The sequence below is a fragment of the Thermobia domestica genome, chromosome 8, assembly GCF_964235325.1.
Source record: "Thermobia domestica chromosome 8, izTheDome1.hap1.1, whole genome shotgun sequence".
Taxonomy (NCBI): domain Eukaryota; kingdom Metazoa; phylum Arthropoda; class Insecta; order Zygentoma; family Lepismatidae; genus Thermobia; species Thermobia domestica.
In genome coordinates this window covers 142,604,383-142,626,574 of record NC_137461.1, presented here as the reverse complement: position 1 = coordinate 142,626,574, position 22,192 = coordinate 142,604,383, and the positions used below count along the sequence as shown (strand labels likewise).

General features: G+C 35.7%; 1 protein-coding gene across 1 annotated transcript in view; it reads right to left on the bottom strand.

Moving 5' to 3' along the window:
- tai (basic helix-loop-helix family member taiman) overlaps positions 1 to 22,192 on the bottom strand; it is a gene marked incomplete at its 5' end in the record, with an annotated part of 91,613 nt that extends 69,421 nt beyond the window's left edge. The window contains 4 exon segments of the mRNA XM_081769091.1: positions 2,376 to 2,879; positions 9,803 to 10,181; positions 18,173 to 18,313; positions 21,245 to 22,192. Of these exon segments, the coding sequence (XP_081625217.1) occupies positions 2,376 to 2,879; positions 9,803 to 10,181; positions 18,173 to 18,313; positions 21,245 to 22,192 (1,972 nt within the window).

Sequence of the window (22,192 nt, the reverse complement as noted above, 5' to 3'; positions counted from 1 at the left end):
ATCATTTCAATTCAATGAAACTGCTACAGAAAAATACGCTGAACAGTCTTCAATGGAAAGTGAAAAACTAACAGAATTTTGAAGTAATATATTATTACTGTTTAAGAAGCAGCCAGGAAGACAGACCTAATTCTATATTTATATGCTAATTAATGTCTTTTAAATTACTTAGGGTTTATTCATTCACTAATCACACAAAAAACTTAATTTCTGTATTTTCTATAATCCCATATCCTTTTATCCTTTCCAACATAGTAACTTCACATGTTATCCTTCAATAGATGTTCCGAGTAGTGATGTAAAATATCATTGTCTTTATTACAGCAGATAAATACCCGGGTATCAACAACAGGGATACTAACTACCAATGAACAGACGTATTTTCTCTAATAATTTAAGATTAAATTCTATATATATTAAGTAAGGTTTGATTTCCCAATTATCCACATTTAACACCATTTTTCCATTAACTCTACATTCCTTCTATTACCCTTAGTAGAATAAAACTGATTCATCATTCTACCCCCATAAATCGTTGGCTAAATGTCCTCCTGACGGCATTCACTCGAACATTACGGATCTGTAGAATGATGCTGACAGATTATTTGATTTTATGAAAGTTGTGGTTGCCATGTTGTAACACGAAACCTTTTTTTTTTAAGCCTCGGATGACGACAGGCTTACCTATCTGAACAGGAATCGACGATCGTGATCAATCAGAACATCGTTTCAGAGTGACCCACTAGTTCTTTTTTCTTAACAGAAATAATAAACAAGAATAAGATTCAAATAATACGCTAATTTGCTGAGCGTGTTAGGCTACACAGTACTTAAATCTAATTTATAATACCTTGCCATTCGTCTAATACATTTGCAATATATCTTAGATATTTTTGTTAATCAGGTATGTACGAAGAGTAAATAACTTCACAAAAATACTCAAACTATGATAGCTAGTTCTCGGGAAATATCTAGCACTAAAACTTACTGCAAAAATTGATGTGAAACTAATATCTGCTATGCGTTTCAGTGTAAAATATCAGTCGTGTAATCTTTCGAACTATTTCGTAAATAAATAAAATACAGAAAAAAAAGAAAACACCAGTATGACTAACACTTCAAACGGCTTCATAAATATATTTTCGCAAGATAACCAGATCTTGGATGGGTAAATAGAAAGGATGTATTCGAGTAAGTATCAACTTTTCATTTACCTCCCACCGAGTATTTATCCGACCTAAATCAGTAGTGCGGCAGCTCTGGTAGTATCTAGTGCATGAGTCCCTCGTTCGATCCCAAGCCATGTTGAGTTTGTGGTAGATTATCATGTTCACCCGTTCTAGGATTAAGATTTCTGGGCTTTCGGCACTGAAGGCCATTTAGCCCTTCACGTTTTGAGGGATGACGTCCGTCGGCGAGCGCACAATCCGGAAAAAGGGAAGGAAGGAAGCGGCCTGGGACCTATAAGTTAGGTACCACCCCGGCATTTGCCTGGTGTGAATGAGGAAAACCTCATTCAGGGTGGCTGGCCTGAAAAACCGTTTTACTTTTTCGACCGAGTGCCCCCACCGGGAATCGAACCCGGGACCGTTCACCCATTCCATTTCCTCCTACATTTTCATTCTATCATAGTTCCTTTCATTAATCATCCATCTCCTTCAGACTACAGGGCACAACTATGGGGCGTAAAATCAGAAATTTTATTCGAAAATATGCTGGCTGTTCTGAACACAGAAAATTATACCTGTGTTTCCTGTATCATCAAAACTCTTAAGTCAATAACATAAAAAAAATTACCTTGAAGAAACTATACTCTATATGAAACACCATAACTTATAACAAAACTATGTTACGCCTGTATAATTACCCAGTGATTACTTTTAAGTACTGTTTCTTTCGCTTGTCAAGATTTATATCGGAAAGAAAAAAAGAAAAGCCAGGCATTTTCCAATACCTCCTTGCCACATTAAATAAGTGCAGTTTCTCGTGCCATGGTTTTGAATTCAATATTCCCGTTAACTTCAAAATAATAAATACAACATATGTTCTATATAATTACGGTAATAAAAAATCGACCCGTTTTTAACATAAATATGCATAAAACGCTTGAAGAATTGGTGTAACAGCATATTTAACTGAATGCTTAATATGGAAAATTAAAATACCAATATAATTATTGCAATTTTCCACAATTATAATTCAATTTGTGTCAACTGCTTGGACATGAACCCGAATTTTATATTATCTATTCTACAACGTAATTTGAAAAATGTGGCATCGAAGGTTGTTCAAAATCAACATTACACATAACTGAATACAGACTCAATCCCACAAAGTACCATGCGTACAAATTTCTATGCTGCTAAGTTACTAACCTGAAGAATTTTCAGGCAGATTATCGATCACTAAGTCTAAAATGTCTGACAATATGGGATCAGGCGACTGACTGTCTATTAAGCTTGACACTACAGAAAGGGGACTTCCTGTCCTGTGAAATTCAGCACCACCACTAGTTGTCACATTACTGGTTACTGTAACAGGAAACGAGTCCATCTGATTCATTTGAACACTCTGGGACAAACTAACACTAGGCTGCACTAATGCACCTAATTTTTGTTGAAGTTGTCCCGTATGACTTTGCACCTGACTGGCAGTAACAGACATTGTGCTCATCGAAGGCGGCGATGTCAAGGTTATTGAAGGTTCTGACGTCGAGTGTCCAAGAACTGGATTCAAGTAACTACTTGGATGCTGTTGCTGCTGTTTATTCTGAGGTGGAAGGCGGCCTGGAATCTGTCTCTGAGAAGTGTCCTGGGCTGACATCGTGGGTCGTGTGGACGCTGCGGAAGAAGCTGGTCTCAAGGAGCCACCAGACCAAGCTGTAAATTAAAAATTACATTAACATTACTACCTTTATTAAATGAATTGAAAGCTTTTTTTCTTTTATTAGGACTTCCGCTGCTTATAATTTTTGTTTTTATACTGCCAGCAGCAGTATTTTAAATCAAACTTCATTTCCTACTTTGAGAGGTTTACCTGACACCAGATATTACATACGAGGGTTGTTACATAAATTCTAAGCCTAACCAATTAAATATTAGAACTAGACATGTAACACTTTTAGGCCGTATTTATTGAACCTTCCTATGATATACCAAATTTCCTATTAGTATTGACTTAAGAAATGTTTAAACCCGAAGGAGATCCACGCCGACATGGTTGCTATTTTAGGCGATAGTAGTGTCCCTTCATATGCTACAGTAGAGAAATGGGCAGCCGAATTTAAGAGAAGGAAGAACCTCTATTGAAGATAACACTGGATCAGGAAGACGATGTAAGCACTAAGGAGATCACTGACAAAGTGTATGAAATTACCATGAATTGAGACAATAGACTTATCTACAGCAAACGTTGAACAAATTGATCACTCAGCATCTGAGAATAAGCAACGCTTTCTGAGATGGGTATAAAAACTTTTGACACAATCAAAATCTCACCAGATGCAACATTTCAAGGGACAATCTTCATCTCTTCTGGACATATCCAGATGCCTTTCACACTCGATTCGTAACATTACATCAGACCTGGGTTCACCATTACCAACGAGAGTCCAAAGTTCCAAGCGGTGGAAACATCCCTCATTTCCCTCCGGAGATGTAAGTGGCCTTAACTGGAAAAGTGATGGATACAGTTTTCCGGGATTTGGAAGGGATAGTGATGGTGAAGTTATCTTTCCCAAAGGAGCGAACACTGACTGAGGAGTACTGTGCAGGTCTTCTAAGACAGCTGCGTGATAATATTCAGAATTGTCGTCGGAAACTGACAGCAAGTGTGCTCCTCCATCAAGACAATGTCCAAGTCACAAGTCAGTCATCGTAACAATAGGAATTTACGATTGCGACTACGGATTGGTACCCCACCCACTTTATTCGCCTGATTTGGCACCTTCTGACTTATCTTTTTCCAAAGCTCAAAAAGAAGTTGGAAGATACTCATTTTGACACTGATGACGTTTAAGCATGCCGTAGACAGAATTTTACACGCCTTCGACGAATCTCTTATTAGCGGCATTAGCGCACTTAAACATCGGTGAGCAAAATTTGTTGAATTTGTCAAGGGACTACGTTGAAAAGTAGTACAAATCAAACTTTTAGCTGCTACATTCATAGGTAGGCTTAGCGCTTTTCTTAACCCTCGTAGCTATTAAACCTCAGGAGTTTTGTGTCGTGTTCAATCATGCGAACCAGCTAATTCAGTCCTCGCAGTGCAGCAGGGTAAAATAACGTGTGTTCGCTGCGCTGTTAGCAAAGAATGATTGACAGAAACTGGAGCAGTGAATTAATGGAGGGAGGGAGAGAGCTGAGTGAGAATTAATAAAAGTGCTCACTGAAAATTTAGCTGTTACAACAGATGAACAAGCTATTAATAAATCCAGTGTTTTTGAATGGCAAAGGTAGTTTATGGAGATACGTGAAGATGTCCACGATGGCACAAAAAGTTGGCTACCAGAAACAAAAAGAACGAATGAAAATGTGTGGTTTGTGTGAATTAGTAAGTTCAGCTTGAAGACAGTGTGCAAATGATACAAAAATCGAACAAGGAAACAAAGTAGCAAGTTCTAATAGACTGGGAATGAAAAAGATTTTTGCGAAGATGGTACTCAAAAAGAAGAAAGAAAAATATTGACAGAGCTCCTGGTGTAAGAATGCACTTCGAAACTTGACCGATCATCTTATGCGTCTTTTAGTGGTTTCCAAAATTAAAAACTGCCTTAGAAGGATGAAAATCATGTTATACTGCGCAGCGTTAAAAGAAAAACACTGGTTCCAGGAATATTTCCAGCACATGAATAGTAATCCCTGAAATGCTTTCTTAACTAGTGTTCTTCGAAGGCGTTAACAGCAACTAGTATATAGAAAGCAACATGTCCTTCCTTCTTAGTCAATTGGAAGAATCAACTTGTCTAGTTACTTCCTAGTTGTCCTTTTCTTGCATCGCTCATGAGTCACAAACGAATTTTGGAAAGAATATAAAAATTTTTCTTGACTGGAAACTTCAGTTTAGCATGGCTCACAGCAGCGAACTTCTCCTTAACTTCAGTTCTAACATCTCAAAATCTCAAATCTCAATATCTCTCTCATGATATAATCTCAAAATAATACCAGTAATTTACTGATTCTACAAGGTTTGTCCGTTTTTTTTTTTTTTTTTTTTCCTCCAGCATGTATTGATCAGATTGGTGCAATCACTTAAATATCTTCAAAGTATGATCCTCCTAAGTTAATACATTTTCATCAGCAAGATTTCCATACACTGTATGCCCCCTGGAAGTCCTCAACGAAGATAGAGTCCAAATGACATCCTTTCAGCGATTTTTAATACCTTTGGAAACAAAAAGAAATCTGCTTGGGCGAAGTCGAGACTGTAGGGCGGTTGTGGAACCGCTGTAACCCCAATCCAGGTCAGGTACTCCTGCACAACAAATGCGGTGTGGCTGGGAGTAGTGTTGTAAAAAAAGCTTTTTTTCTGTTTTTTTTTTTTTTTTCAATAGAAAGCATCGTTCTCTCATTTTTTTTCAAATGTGTTTTTTTTTTCTGGCAACTATTATTTATTGATTTATGTTTCAGATTATTGAAATAATCGACAGAACTTGAGTTGAAGCCCTCGTAACGTACAAATCGTTTGTTTCTTTGTACCTATACGAGCAAAACTGTGTGATTATTTCTTTCGGACCCAGGTCATATTTGGCGTTTTCCTACATTTTCAGTTAGTGACTTATTGCTCAAAAACCATTTATTCGATTGATATGGTTAAGGCCTTGTTTCCTAGAAAATGGATGTGGCTATTTTTTTGGTGTAAATCACATTGCATTGTTGCCAACGGATGGGAAATCATTGAAGGAAATATAGGGGTGAAAATTTACACACACACACACACACAAAAAAAAAACCTAACCGAATTTCAATTTTTTTGTATCTAGCACCACTGCTAACATATGGGTTCAAGTCACCTAAAAAAAATTCTTTGGTGTGTAGACAAGTTAACGTGAAATTTGCAAGTCACTGGCTTCCATTCAAAGAGGGGAAAGAAAAAATCTATATCATCATACACATGAAGTTTTGACACTTTTTACGCCTCAGAAGTAAAAATCAACAGATATGCCAAGCCTACAGCTTCACTAATTATCCTATTGAAACTTTTTATGTTGTGTTCTGTAGGCCAAAAAGGAAGCTTTCAGGTAGTGGTACTTTTGTTTCAATGTAGCCAGCAAGAGAGAAATAATACAGGGGAAAGGGATCCGAATTTTTCACCTAAAATTGGGAATGAATTGTTTTGGCTGAAAACACTGCCATCAGACAGACGAAAAATATCTGGAAATAAATCTTGGTACCCCAAGAATATATTCTACAAGTATAATGGCCATATCTAACAAAGTAAGCATGAAATTAAAAAACATTCTACCTCAGAAATTCACCATTTTCTTACCATTTACAGAACATGGTTTATTATAAATCTAAACTGTACTTCCCATAATTATCCTATTGAAACTTTCTATAGTGCGTTCTGTAGGGCAAAGACGAGGCTTTCAGATACTGGTACGTTTGTTCCGATGTACCCAACAAGAGGGAAATAAAAAGACAGAACAGATAATTTTCCCAAAATTTCCCCCTAAACTCTGCAATTAAAATTTTCTGTAGCTGGCATCACTGCTGTCAGACAGACTCAAACTATCTTAAATTAAATATTGGTACACCACTAATATATCCTACAAGTATCATGGCGATATTTAAGGAACAAAGCTTCTAATTACCGAAAATATATTATGGTAAACAGAAAGGTAGGGAAAAACTAGAAAAATCAAGGGTCAGAACCTAAATACCAATTTTTCGTGCGCTCCCTAATTACTCCATTTCAACTATCTGTACCCGCGTTTGTTCAGTAAGGACAAACGTTCGACTGGCGTAAGTTCACTTGCACTCGGACGTATAGGTACGGATATATAAACAAAAATTTCGATTTTTTGCCCAAATTTACGAAAATTTTATTTTCCCTTATTGGCAACACTGCGCGCAGGCCCGTCCAATTGCTGTCAACAATTATGTATCCATCCGAGGTATCTACCGGGCAAGTCGTAAGGAGGTCTCTCTTCAACGAAGGAAGCTACAGAGAGAAAGAAGTAAAAGGAAATTCGAAATTTCTCGAATTTTTAACTGGGGTGAAATTTGAGAAGGAAATTCGACACCCAGAAAAGAAATTAATATTATAAACTATGGTCAAACCATATTTGGCAAAAATAATGTCCCGATATCTTAATTAGTGTCCACACAGGAGCGGATTAAAAAAAAGTGACATACCCGTGTGTGTCACTTTGTCCACCTACAAATTATATTCCTACAACATCATATTTATAGACATGCGACAATAATTTTGGACATGAGTGGTACATATCAGGGCTAGCTCTAGGGCACTTGCCGCCCAGTGCAATGGCATCATTTGCGGCCTTCCTCTTTCTCCAGAAAGAACAAATCTTAAAACTGACGATTTTAAGTATGCTATTCCAGCACGAACAACGAAAGGGAGGCAGAAATATACACTCGCACTCAGAAAGGCTTAAATACTACAATATCGTTGTGTCTGTTGTTTCTTTAAATAATAATCTATTATGTTAGTGAAGATAAAGCAAACACGCCTAAAAAAATGGTAACCCTTTTTATAGAATTTAATATCGAGCTTCAATCTCAATATGCAATTAAAATGCAAGTAGATTTCTCATCTTTATTTCTTGATTTTACTTCTACATGTGTTATTGAAAAAACTTGTTTCCACCTTCAGTGATAAGGAACTTGTTTGTGACAAAGAAAAGACTAGCTATCATATAGAACTATGATAACTAACTAAATGGAAGAGGTGTTCAACAACAGAGTTCTTGCATTTGACAACAATAAAGCAATTTGTGCTGGGATTTATTTAACCATTTGCTTTAACATTGTCCATGTGACCTTAAACTAATGCGACCTAAACAAATTTATGAATCTAGTATTGAAATAGAAGGTCAGCTTAGTATGTGTAACTACCATCATCATGAAATCTGTTTTCAACAAGAAATATTTAATTTAAATAATATACTTATGACACATTTTGTCGAACCCTCCAAACCTGCCGCTCCATGCAAATGCACGTGTTGCACATATGATAGAGACTGCTCTGCATATCATATATATCTAGTAGACAAATTATTTATATATGATATTTAGAAAAATACCAGTAGGAAAAATTAGTTATCAAGACAAGTTATTTGAATTTTATACTGTTCGTGACATTATTTTCGTACTTATAAAAGGCCTGCTTTCACAAAAAAAAAAAAAAAAAAACATTTCTGCTTTTATTTCTTAGTTGATATTGATGAAAACTGCTGAAACCCGAATTGTTAGTAGGTATGTTACTCATATAAATTGTAAAATGTTTGTAGCGTAACAGTATCTAGCGTTTAATTTATGTTGCATTTTACGGTAATTATACCTACATAAAAATATTTCATACTTAAATAGACGTAAGATGCGATACAAATGACTATTTGAAAAAAAGAAAAAAAAAATAGAAAAAAAACGAGGCAATGTTTTTTCCTTAAAAAAACTACATTTCTGAAAAAAATACGAACCGTTTTTTTTTTTTTTTTTTTTTTTTTTTTTTTTTTTTTTTTTTTTTTTTTTTTTTTTTTAAATATTTACAACACTAGCTGAGAGCGTTGTCATGGTAAAGCTTCCACGAATCCTTGATCTCGCTCCCGACAAGGCATGTTTCAGTCTCTGAGAACTAACACGTAAAATTTGACGTTGGTCTGCCCAGGTGGTACAAATTCAAAATGGACCACCCTTTAGAATCAAAAGACAATGAACATGGCTCTGATTTTCGATTTGCTCATTTTTGCCTTTTTTTGGGGTAAGGGGGATACAAGCTATGCCATTTCGCTGCAGTGTCACATTCAAAAAACAATGTCTCATCACCGATTATTATATTGTCCAACTAGGGTATTCTTCACAAACAAATTCTTCAACAGCCACTCGACTGTTTTTTCTAATCGTCGATGAGAACTACTGGAACGAGTTTCGCGCATACTTTCCGCATCTGCAACTCTTCAGTCACAATCCGGTGAATAACTTTTCGAAATGAAAGTTCTAATAGTGAAGTTCTATTAGCCTTCTTTGAACATGTTGTACCCCTGCATGACTAGGATTTGATCAAAAAAGTCAACACCGAAGGCCTCTTTGAATTAGCCGACAAATGTCGCCTGGGATCTTCTCCAGTTTGACGCAAAATGTGATAGTATATCATTGCTCCAGTGACTAACATCGCGACTTCGACGGCCCTTCCGAACTAGGGTTCACTTTTGCTCGTCCTGACACTGTGGGAGCTTGGAGCCAACGGCTGCGCGGTGCCTCCCACTACACACCTCATCTGGCGGGAATACTCTGGGACGGATAGTCTCGTCAGAAAATAATGTGGAGCATTATCTCTAGAACAAACCCTGCATATAGCAATAAAAAATTACTAAAACGCAAGCTTAATATACATGAAGGACTTTTTTTTTTTCATTGAACAGTAACTGGCTGAAATGGTATAAATTACAAACAGTGAGATTAGTCTCATTAAGTTGTCTACCAAGCTACCCCTTCAAATATGTATCTTGATTTTGGATATTAAATAATATAAACTCACTGGTTTCAAAGACGTAAGACGGTTAACAAATTTATTTAGGAAATTAATTGAACTACGAAACTCAATGTGTATATAAATGTCTTACCTGGCGACTGCTGTTGCTTCAGTCGAGGCAATTTTTCCTGCGGTGTAGCAGATATTATAGATGGAGGGAGTGGGGGTATAGCCGTTGGAGGTGGAGGCTGCTGAGCCAAGAGTTGAGCTAGCATCCTATTTCTTTCCCATAATTTGCTATTTCCTGTGCTCCCCGACGAACTCACGACACAATGACTTGGACCATGAGTTGAAGTATCACTACCTGGCCTTTTGGATAGAATCCCGTCGTCGCTTTCTTCACTTGGACGCTTTCTTACATTCATATATGCGGATGAATTCAAAGAGTCACTTAGTGAATCCGTTGTTGATGGAGGTGACGGAGATGGTGCTTGAAATCCCAAGTTTTTCAAAAGTGTATCTTCATGATGCTACAAAGAAAAAAAAAAAAAAAAATACACATATCACACTTCTAGAAATTATACACATACATACTTCTGATAATAATCAAGTCCCTTTCCAGGTGGACCATTTACCTTGAAACGCCCTTGTAACTTTTAAGGTCATAAATAAAAAATATCTGAAATTTGGACGATGCGAATATCGAGAAAATCATTCCCTCTAGAATAACACCAGATTAAAGGTTACCAATGCCACAGTAAGCGCTCTTTAATCCGACACGTACATGACCACAGTCATGCTGGATTATTGAACGTCAATATACGTAATTTTAACGAGAATACCAAAGAAACTGCTCTAGATTTTTTAAAAATACCAATTATTACAATATATATTTTAAGTCTTTGCACACATTCTGAACCGGTTCAGATTGTAGATATATACCACAAAAGATTTTATATTAGCAAAACAAGATGGGATTTTAGGCATTCACAAAGCAACACAGGGGGTTTCGTCAGTTACTGCGGGATTTAAAATATTCTTATTTGTAATTCAACACAGAAATTCAATTATCGAATATTCAAATGAATATTCTTGTATTAATAAAGAACAGAGTATAATGATAACAAACCAGTTGTAGAGGTAAGCTATTATATGGCAAGAAAAGTACGTATAAGCGTTACTTTTATAACATTCTCCGATATCACGTTGTTTCTGTGATTGGGATCTCTCCTTCCAAAAATCATTACGGGTTATACAAAAAATTGTTATGCAAGACTGTAGCTTTTGTTTGTATAAACTACACGATAGGTGTCAGAATAAAGAATATGTCGAACCATAGAACGCAGGGTTAAAGAGAGTCTACAACACTATCAGATTATCACGTACTTTAAATCCACGTATTAACCCTCCTATGGCCTTGGGGCCAATATGACCCCAAGGGACACCTAATTCTTAAATAATTTCTTTGTACGATGTTTTCGGTAACATTATTTTAGTATTCCTCGAACTAGTCTAGTTTTTTATGTAATTCAAATATTAAAAGTTAATGACGTTGTTAAAGAAAAATGTAACACATCATACCTTGGAGTCATATTGACACCAATGTCTAATATTTCCTATTATTTTATTTTACTTTTGCACGATGCTTTCTGTTACTCATTATTCTTGTATTCTTCGATCTAGCCTACTTCTGTATATAATCAAAATATTAAAAGGTAATTAGTTTAGGTAACGTTGTTAAATGAAAAGGTAACACATCAGACCTTGGGGTTATATTGATTCCAATCTCTAATATTAAATATTTCCTATTATACATTATTCATTATATTATTATTATTACTATTATTATTAAGTCACCTCAAGACAGTAGATTAATTATTATTTAGTGTATGTTTCACGTTTGCATGCCCTTATGAGAAATTAAATAATTTGGGTCAAAAAGACCCCAGGGACGGGCGCGTGTGCAGATTTGAAGGTCCATAGGAGGGTTAAATGAAAACATACACTACATTTATTATCAGTGGGTTACAAATCAAGGACACTACAGTATCACAAACCTTCAAACTTGGACGGCCTCTACAGTAATAATAATAAATATGTGAGATGGACAGTGCAATGCACAAACAAATGTCAAATGCTATGATCATATGGCGTATTGTTAATAAATACCAAATAATTTACAAAGGATTGAAAATTTAGTTCTTTTACTTTCAAAAACTGCTTAAATAAGTATCACATTCAAACATGCACATGGTTTTCAAAAGACTTAAAACAATAATGCAGTTTACTAATTTGATATATTGAATGTTCCTTTTGTAAAGATCGCAACACTGCTCAAAATTATGTAACGGGAACTTGTAATGCTCACAACTGCCGTAGTGTTCACAAAGCAAAGGAAAAGAACAATCATTTTCGAACTTTTCCAAAATATGTAATTTCTATGGGCGCTATGGTGGCTCAGGAAATGAGGATTCGTCTGGTGCGAGAGGTTCCTGGATTAAACCCAAGTCACGTGAGTTTACAATGGACATATTGTCCGTACGTTATACTCATCCCTCTACATTCTCATTACAATGATTCATTCATACATATTCTTTCATTAATCACTCGTCTCCTTTAGTGTAAAGGGAGTTGAGTTGATTTTGAGTTTAACGTCCCGTTCAGCAGCGAGGCTATATGAGACGTGGACCTACTGATTAACGTGGAATCCGAACCACATGAGCTCCCGCCGGGGATTAGTGTAAAGGGACTAGAACTAAAAAAATCACTTTACTTTTTCGCAGGATTTTACAAAAACTCAACAGCACTGATTAAAAGTATTAAAAATCACTTTATAACAGGGTGGACTGATTTAAATCAGTCTGATTTAAATCACGATTTTAATCAGTCTGATTTAAATCACGATTTTAATCAAGATTTAAATCACTTGATTTTTTAAATAAAAATCGTTGATTTAAATCAAATTCCGAAATTAATTTAAAGAGAAAAGAAGTAAAATCTCGTTTCTGTTCTGTTATTTCGATTATGGAAGATAATCATAATACAATGAGCCTCAAATGTATGTAAGCACAGTATGAAAACTAGTCATGCAGAGAATGATTAGGGAAAATCCCGTTTTGAACGGGTAACGAGCGAATCCTGCTTTCTTCTTTTAGTAACATAGGTTTTTTAAACCGTTAACTTTTCCAACGGGGAAATCACCATGGACATTTAAGACGAAAATTCTTTTCTGTCCACGTCTATTTGTGTTTCCAGATAATAGGAGCGTATTTAGAGGGGTCGATCCCCTTTCGGAAAAAGAAATTAAAACTTTTAGCCGAAATTTATTTACCAAATGGGGGAGAGTAGCCAAAATCGCACCACTTTTTACATAAATTGCTTTAATTCGTAACTTATGAAGAAATTTAAAATGATTTTTTGATCGTATTGAACTTTATAGTTTACAATTCTTTTACAGTGATTTCATAATGATATCTTGATATGATAAAAATGATGAAGCCTGCGATTGGTGCGATTTACCCAACAGATTTTCCAAATCGCACCATGTGAAGCCAAAATCGCACCGCCATTTGAATACACGCAAATTTCACAGTAATGCATATGGGTAAAACAAATAATCATTTCCATGGAATATCGCATTATTTTGTTTGTGTTATATTAATATGAGGTATAATCCATATTTAAAGAGAAAAATACTTCAATGTAAATAACCGAGCACAGAAATAACACCTTAGAAATAAGCTAAGTAGAAATGCAACCTAGAAGTAAAACAAATCAATATATCTATGGTATATCACATTCTTTTATCTCAGTGTAATTAATATGAGGAAGAACACATCATTAAAGAAAAAAATATCCATATTGTTGATCCAATGAGCAATATTGTTCATAATCCTATGGAACGTAAAGTATGTATATTTATGGAAAACAGACAGCTACACCTTATGTGCACAAAAATCACATTGGAATGCACGTTCGTCTCCTGAAACACCCGCACAAGACTCATGTATCCAGACTTTACACAAAACACTCTGTACCATATCTTCGACTAACTTGCGTTGACAAAGGACGCAAAACCAATCTCGTTCATTGATTTCAAAAGCCACATTTGAAACACTGCGAACATGTAGCTCGGAGCATCGTGATTTGGATGTATCTACTTTTCGAATACATTTTTTGGTGTTAAGGTTTCTGAAGCACATACAGACCTAGCTGACGGTTCAGAAGGATTAGATCTGTCCACATATTTGGATACTCTTGATTGCCTTTGCTGTTATTCATCAAAAATTTTTTATTTATTTTTATTTATTTATTTTGTAAGGATTTGATATGAGTACTTCTGTTCTTTGTGGTGGCATGTTGGTAGTTTTATTTCCTCCTATCACTGGGCTGGGCAGCGTCACTTTATTTTCTATATATTTTTTCAAAGCACGATTCATAGACTCCGGAGACCATTTTCCATATTGCCATGTACCCACCTTGTGTGAATTGTAACCGAAAACAATTCATCATGGGAACCAAAATCGCACTGGTGCGATTTCGGACACACGGTAGTAGTGCGATTTAGGAAACTACATAATTTTTTTAAAAAATATATTCTTTACATACCTCACAAATTTAAATAATAATAATAATAATAATAATAATAATAAAAAACTTGAGTTTGTCACTCTAATATTAATGGTATTTTGTTTTTATTACTTATTGAAACATAAGCTAATTCTCTTACCTTAATCTCTATTATACTGTGAAATACCCCGAAAATTAATAAGGAATACTCCAATTATATTGTACTGCAACTGCACACAACTTACTGAACGTCATCACTTTACTCTGTAATTATGTAAATATCTTTAAGTACTTAATTTAACTATTAAATAGCCTGTTAGTACTACGGTTCTTTTTAAACTAGGGGTGGTGCGATTTAGAACCCGGTGCGATATCGGGAACTCTCCCCTACATAGAAGTTCCTCGGAATTGTAATACAGGAAATTTTGGATGCGTTAAAATGTCGAATAATACTTTTGATAAAGTGGATACTTTCAAATATCTAGGATCAATATTAACAGACGAAAACGATATTCACGAAGAAATTAAATGTCCACTAAAAGCAAGGAATTCCTCTTATTATTCAGTTCAAAATCTCTTCTCGTCGCGAATTATGTCGAGGAATTTGAAGCTTAAAATATATAAAACGATAATCGTGCATGTCGTTGTGTATGGTTACGAAACATGGTCGCTTACTCTGAGGGAAGAACATAGACTGAAAGTATTTGAGAACAAGATCCTATTTAACTGGAAGTCCAAGCGTAAAACGACCATTAGGAAGACCTAGGTGCAAATAGGAGAACAATATTAAAATGCGTCTCGTAGAAATAGGAATACAAAATAAAAACTGGATCCAGTTAGCTAGGAATAGAAGTCAATGGAAAGCTTTTGTGAGCGCGGCATTGAACCTCCGGGTTCTATAGGCTATAGAGCTAGTTAGTTAATTTTAGTCGAAATTTATGTACTTTATATGTATTTCATGCCGCTAGCTAGTTCTGATTTATTATAAAAATATGCCCCTGCCAAATACCAGTAACCTTTGTAAAAAGAAAAAAAAAAGTAATGTTGATAAACGTTGCTGTACTTTCTCCATAATGCATACGAAACATTGGGATTGAAATAGGTCAACGATTGGAGATGAATTCAAAATTAAACCTCAATACTTTCACTTAAATGGCATAATTAACATTTAATACTAAGTTTTAATGCTTTTTTTTTTTTTTCAGTTCGCGACTCGTATTATACGAGAAGAATAAAAAAAAAAATCAACAAAAATGATTTTTTTTTAAAATCATGATTTTTTTTCCACCCTGCTTTATAATGAAGTGCTGACCATTTTCTTCAAGCATGTTTATCTACTGCGCAAATGGTTCGCATATTTATGATAAATTCAACCAACTATTTTCTGAAGATCTTGGAATATTTTTGAAGTGCGCATATCACCGGACTAGTGACAATACAAAACTGAAAGCGTAAGCAATTACACAGGTGCGCCAACAAGGTTAATTTACATCCATTCAGAACAATTAAAATCAAGCAAGAAAAGATCCGAGAGAATTAAAACCAAGACGAACACAAGCATATCGACGCAAATAGAAAACGATAGACGAATGTCACAGCATATAGTAGAAGGTAAAATAACACATACAGGAAAAGGGGATCTTAGTTAAAACAATGGCAGGTTAATCTTTTTTGCCAAGGCTGTTCGTCAAGAGGTGTAAGCGGGGTTCGTCCTGATTAGTAGGTATAAAACTGTGCATAGGGAAATAAAAGGCCATGAAGAAATACTAAGACAAAACAACATCAAGGTAAACCGAATCAAACAGCAATAAACTAAAAAGCTATAGTTAAGTAAAGGTAGTAATAAGATAAGGAGAGTGAAGACGTGCAGACAAAAATTAAATCGTGTGCAGAACTTTAAAACCTTCGTAAGTCGGAAGAATAAAATCAGGGTTATCGCCAACCAGTAATCTCAGGTCGAGTGGGATGTAACGCAAAGCGGAGTTATGCCGGGGCAATCGATGATGCTGAATTAACAAGAAGGCGCACAAAATGCACAATTCGGAGTACGATTCAATAACAATTGTCCATCACAGTATGAACTAATAATGATATGACCAGGGAGAAAGGTATCCATGGAAACATGCAAGAGCTGTTTATGAATAACAAATGGTGACAATGTATCGTAGGATCTAACTCCACGGTCTGTTATTAGATATGTTCACTTCCTTAGCAGGGTGAATTATGATGCGTAGCCATTTTGATAGGAAAAATACAAATCTCCATTTCCCTGTCACGGTTCTAAGGGTTTACGAAGCTACCAGTGTCTGGATTACAACATGTCAGCAAGCTGTCATGGCTCAAAGCAAAAGGACGACGAACAATTGCAATAACGCAGACCACGGGTCATTTTATACATAATGCACATATGGCAACACTGCGGAGTCTGTAATGAAATCGAGGTATACATTTGAGGGAGCAGGACGTGTGCTTGTGCGCTATCTAGTACACAGTATGACAGTGACAAGTGTTGGAAATGGAGGGGCAGGTGTCTCGAGTAACGTGTCTGTTGAAGATCAAAGGTCGTGAACATAGATTGAAACTCCTACAGAAATTCAGAGTGCCTTACGTGAAGTTCGTGGTGAGACAACAGCGAACCGTAGTAGGTTTTCGTTGGGCTATTCGTTTGCGTAGTGGTTGTATGAACATAAAAGGATAATCCAAGACAGGAAGGCCGAAATCGAACTGATGAAAGAAGTGTGCAACTTGTGGCAGAACATTTGGATTAAATAGCCTTGTACCATGTGAGGAACTTTCTCACATCACAGGGATTCCATCTGCCTCAATATACCGAATATTGACACGTGATTTACGGAAGAGAAAAATTTCTGCCCGATGGGTCCCCACTTCTTGACTACTGAACAGGAGCAGACCGTTTGGACAATACAGCGGTGCTGAAGCAGAGCTTCAATGCTGAAGATGAGGACTTGCTGCTTCGCAGTATTGCTATTGATGAACCGTGAACCTGAGACTAAGCCGCAGCTAAAATTACAATCCAATAACTGAAGAGCTTAATCTTCTCCAAGACCAAAAAGTGTCGCCGATCTCAATCAAAGGTTAAGCAAATGATTATTCTTATGATCAAGGAATTATCATAAGGGCAAAATTCCAAGTGAAAGAAGTGTCACAGCAGCTTATCATTGTGAATTCCTGCTGAAACTGCGCAGACAAATTCATAAATCCAGACAGCAGTTTCTCAGAGCTGCTCCACTGATTCTCCACAACAGCGCTCGTCCGCAAACTGCTAATGCTGTGCGTAGAAAGCAATGCTGACAAGCAAGCAACTTGCACAGCGCGATTAAGTCTGACTGTAAGATCTTTTCACTTATTTTATTTATTTAACTTTTATACTTTTTTTTCGTTCAAAATGTGCTAGTAGGCACAGATTGTATAATTAACGCCGTCGGTAAAGCAGACGACAAACTTCATCGATGCAATAGTAAAAACTTTCGAAATTATAGCCGGAAGTTGCTCCTAGTGGGTTTTCGCCATGGTTTAGCCTGGCTGTACTCACAATATTCTGTGCGAAGACAGTGACAAGGAAGAAAGTGCTAATGGATTTGTATCACCTGATAGTGCTGACTGACTAAACAATTACATTGCAGAAACCTTACTCTTTATGTTTTTTTTTCTCTTCCTTTTTGGTTTTGATTTCCAGGAATTCGGCTTATAATCGAATAAATATCGTACTTCGTTAGGGGATTAACAAGAGTATTACTAATTTTCCAGGTACCTGCTTCGACCACAAATGCATATCCTGAGATGTATCGGCCAACTATAAATGGAAGTAATATAGAAAAACGTGATAACGCTCATACAGATTATTTCACATTCTCGAGCTCACTGAAAATACAATCCAGAAATTAGGGCATATCATTATAGAGATACTAGCTTTAAAATATTTTTACATTACCTGTGCATTATCCACGTTCATACTTGATACTTGCTTCCTTTCCTCATCTTGTCCTTTTATAAGTTTCTGGAACAATTCGTTCTGTCTTTGTCGTCTTTTTCTTTCTTCCATATCATCATCATCAGACTTTTCGTTCAATAGCTAACAAAAATAAAACATGTTTAAAACAATAATTAACTAAAAATTTCAAAACTAGTTTATAACTACTCTCAAAAACATTTAAGCTCGCAAGAGCTTATATTTGCCTTACAGTCAGTATATATTAAATTGTACAATTATGTATTTGTAATTACGACCAGGCAATTCTTAATTTCGTTATGATCCATACAAACGAAAGCCTATATTTAAAAAAAAAAACGTGAAATTCAAAATAATTCAACATTATTAGACAGTGGTTCTACAGTTACCTTAAAAATCCTACCCCTTAATATTTTTTTAGTGTGAGTCCACGCTATTTCAACAGCTCCTTGTCGAATTGCTTTCAATACAAGATCTAATTCCCAACTTATCACACATTTGTGGAATCAAGTTGACTAACTATTTATACGTATTCAAACCCAGATTTGGAATTATCTCCGTAACAGATAGAAATACGGATAGAAGTGTTGGTGAACTTCCTACAAACTTCTATTCTTGAAACTAAAAACTACTGCATTTTCTCTAGAGGAAATTATTAAAAAATGTATTTTAATTTACTTTAAACGTGAAAATTTTAATCGAAATTTAAAACGAAGTCACTCATTAGTTTCTGATTCAACAAGTTAACTTCCTCATATTAAACATATCCTCGGATTGTATCTAGTGTTTCATCCTTAAAGCTAACTACATCTAAATGTATTTTACAGGGTGTCTAGCAAATTTCTCTCAGCAATTTCCTGACATTTTCCCGACTTCTCGTTAGGGGATTAACGAGAGTCCCAGAAGTATACACTCACATCCATTTGAGTACTTTGCGCAACAGGATTTAAACTTTCATCAAATCCAACGACATAATGTTCGCATTCTTGCAACAAGGATTTAAGTTCATGTTGAAAATATGGACACAATCCACACACGATGATATATGACATTTTGTCCTTGTGCAATTTCATATCACTAGCAACTGCACTGTCTGGAAACATCCTAGTAAAAAAGAACAACAATATTTTTAGCACTGCGTAAAAAGTTGTGATTCATCACTGCGTTTATACACCACAAAATCTCTGCATGTGTAACACAATCCTTCTCTTTATATTTGTCTAGGGTTGAAGTACTAGTTGGAGAGCGTGTTTTACTTGATGAGCATGTAAGAGGATCAGTGCTGGTGCCAGGTACGTCTACATGTGATGCTGGCACAGGAACAACCGAACTTTCTTTAGGTTTTGTTGGGAAATGATATGTCATTGTAAAAGTCTTGTCGAGTTGCTGCAAGGTTTTGACAGTTACCTGCCAGATTTTCAAAAGTATTTTTATTCTTTTTCTTCTTAATAATAATAATAATAATAATAATAATAATAATAATAATAATAAACTCGAATCCAAAGATTATTATAGAGATATTATATTTTACGAATGGAACTTATGTTTAATAAAACAAACTTACCTGCCTCCTACATCATAGACACAGCTATTTTCAATCTAACGTATACTACAAACAAATGACTGACGAGTTGCGCTCTAAACAAAAGAACGACGAAATGCGATTTTGTGAATGATTATATTGGAACTTTCAAATCTAAATGCGATGACACAAAGTGCTCACCTCAAGCAAATGAGCACAATAACTGTCAAAAACGTAAATTCAAATTTCCCGACTTTTCTCGCGAATTCCCGACAAATCCCCGATTTCCCGACCAATTTTTTTACGACGAATTCCCGACTTCGCGATTTTCCCGACTGCTAGACACCCTCATTTTAACATTAACCGAAAACAATGGTTCTCCTCTGAAAACCTTACACAATGAGGTAAATCATAGGTAAATCATATAATTTACATTGTAATGCGCCGCTATTGTATAGCTGAGCGACGCATTACAAAATGTTCTTGAGAATGTTTTAAGGGATACTGGTCTGTACCAGGTGATTTAAAATTTACCAAATCTAAAAAAAAAAATATTTTTTTCGAATCGTTATTGGATAAACAAACTAATATAAATTTTATAGTAAAGAAGACATTTTGTGAGTGAGTTAAGATGGATTATCGTAAAATGTATCGTTAAAATATATGTGCCTCGGATCAAGCATCAAAGCTATACCAACTGCAATTCATATATAATGTTGTAAGTACAAATTAAAATCTACCAAATAGTAAAATGATTAGTTGTCATAATGCAGAATAAAGGGATCATTAACTGGATGATGATACATATATGTATATATATTGATGAGATTATCTTAGTGTCTTTTTTTTTAATCAGCCCTAAAAAGAAAATAATGTGATAAATATAATAATAATATGAAAATGAATATTGAAAATAAATATAATGATATGTGATGAATGGATGTTATTTATATTGTGTAAAGTTAGAAAATGGCTGTTATAAGAATTGAGTTGATCCTTAACTAAACTATATATATATTGAACACGTTGCTTTGTTAAATAATACATCATCCAATAAATATTACAAGGAATTATAGGCTGCTAGTTGACTTTCTGATACAGTATTCTTTACTGTGGGAGTCTCAATCAACACCAGAACCTAAAATATGACAAACTATAAATTGTAATAACCCTTCAACACCGTGGTGAAAGTGGGATACTACAACATGTTCTACTTGTACTTCAGTTATCTTGCTGATAGCTATGTGATTTTCAAGTCGTTAAAATAACTTATTTTCCAAGTTCAGTTTTTTATTTAACAGAATATTTACCAGATTTACATATTTTAATCCAATCAGTTTAATTTCTTACTGATTTATTAACAACATAATTGCAGAGTTTATTACCTGACATATTACTTTTTAAGATTATCCAACTATCATGAATGTTAAACCTACAATTCTGGTTGGTTGGTTGATTTTTTGGCTAGGATGATAGCTGCTGTATCATTATTAGGTACTATGAAGACAAATAAACCAATTATCTATACATACCTTAAGAAGCATATTGTTACCACCAGTAACCTTTGGTGCATCAGTCACAGAACTTGATCCGGACAGTCTTCCCCCAAGAAGTCCACCCACACTACTTCCTCCCACAGAGTCATCCCTCCCATCTTCTTCATCGTCCTGATTAAGCAAACCCTTTAAAATACGATGTTTGTTCCTTGAATCACTATCTCCTTCTAAGGAGTCCCCTGCACTTGTACTAGCACCATCATCACTACTATGTCTTTTTGTCAAAAGATTCCTCAACCGACCTGATTCTGGTGCAACCTCCCCACTGTTGTCCGAAAGGCTATGATTTGGTCCAGAATTACCGGCACTTCCATTACCACCACCAGTGACTTCCATACTTTCCTTTGAGTCTTTGGTGTCTTCTAAAAACCCATCATTCGGGCCACTCCCCACAGGATTCCCCATGTTTTGGTTGCCACCAGACGGTGTTGCAGCATGTTCCTGAAGAGGACTGAAGGGAAAAGTATTACTAAAAGGATTCGTCACATTTGCAGGGCTAGGCTGTGTTGTAAATGTATTTAATGGACTGGGGCACACTGCTGCTGGGCTCGGACTATAGCCAGATACACTAGGTGGTCGTGGAGTTGAGGCAGGAGTCAGGCTTTGACGTGAATTAGGGCGTGACTGACCGTGTCCATCATTCTGACTCCCAACCATACTTACTCCTGACCAACTAGAGGAGGTTGGAGGGGCGGTAGTGACACTGGAAACACTCCGAGAGGTAGGATGGTTCAACGCCGGGGGACCATCCAAACTGTTCTCCCCACCCATAAAATCCCACGTGGAAGTTGGAAACAAGTCTAAACCGAATTCATTCAAATTCAAATCATTTGAATTTAAAGTGAAACTTGCTAATGAAGTGCTAGCGTTAAGTGTAATTGTGTTGGCTTCACTAACACTAATACCACTGCCACCACCACTCAC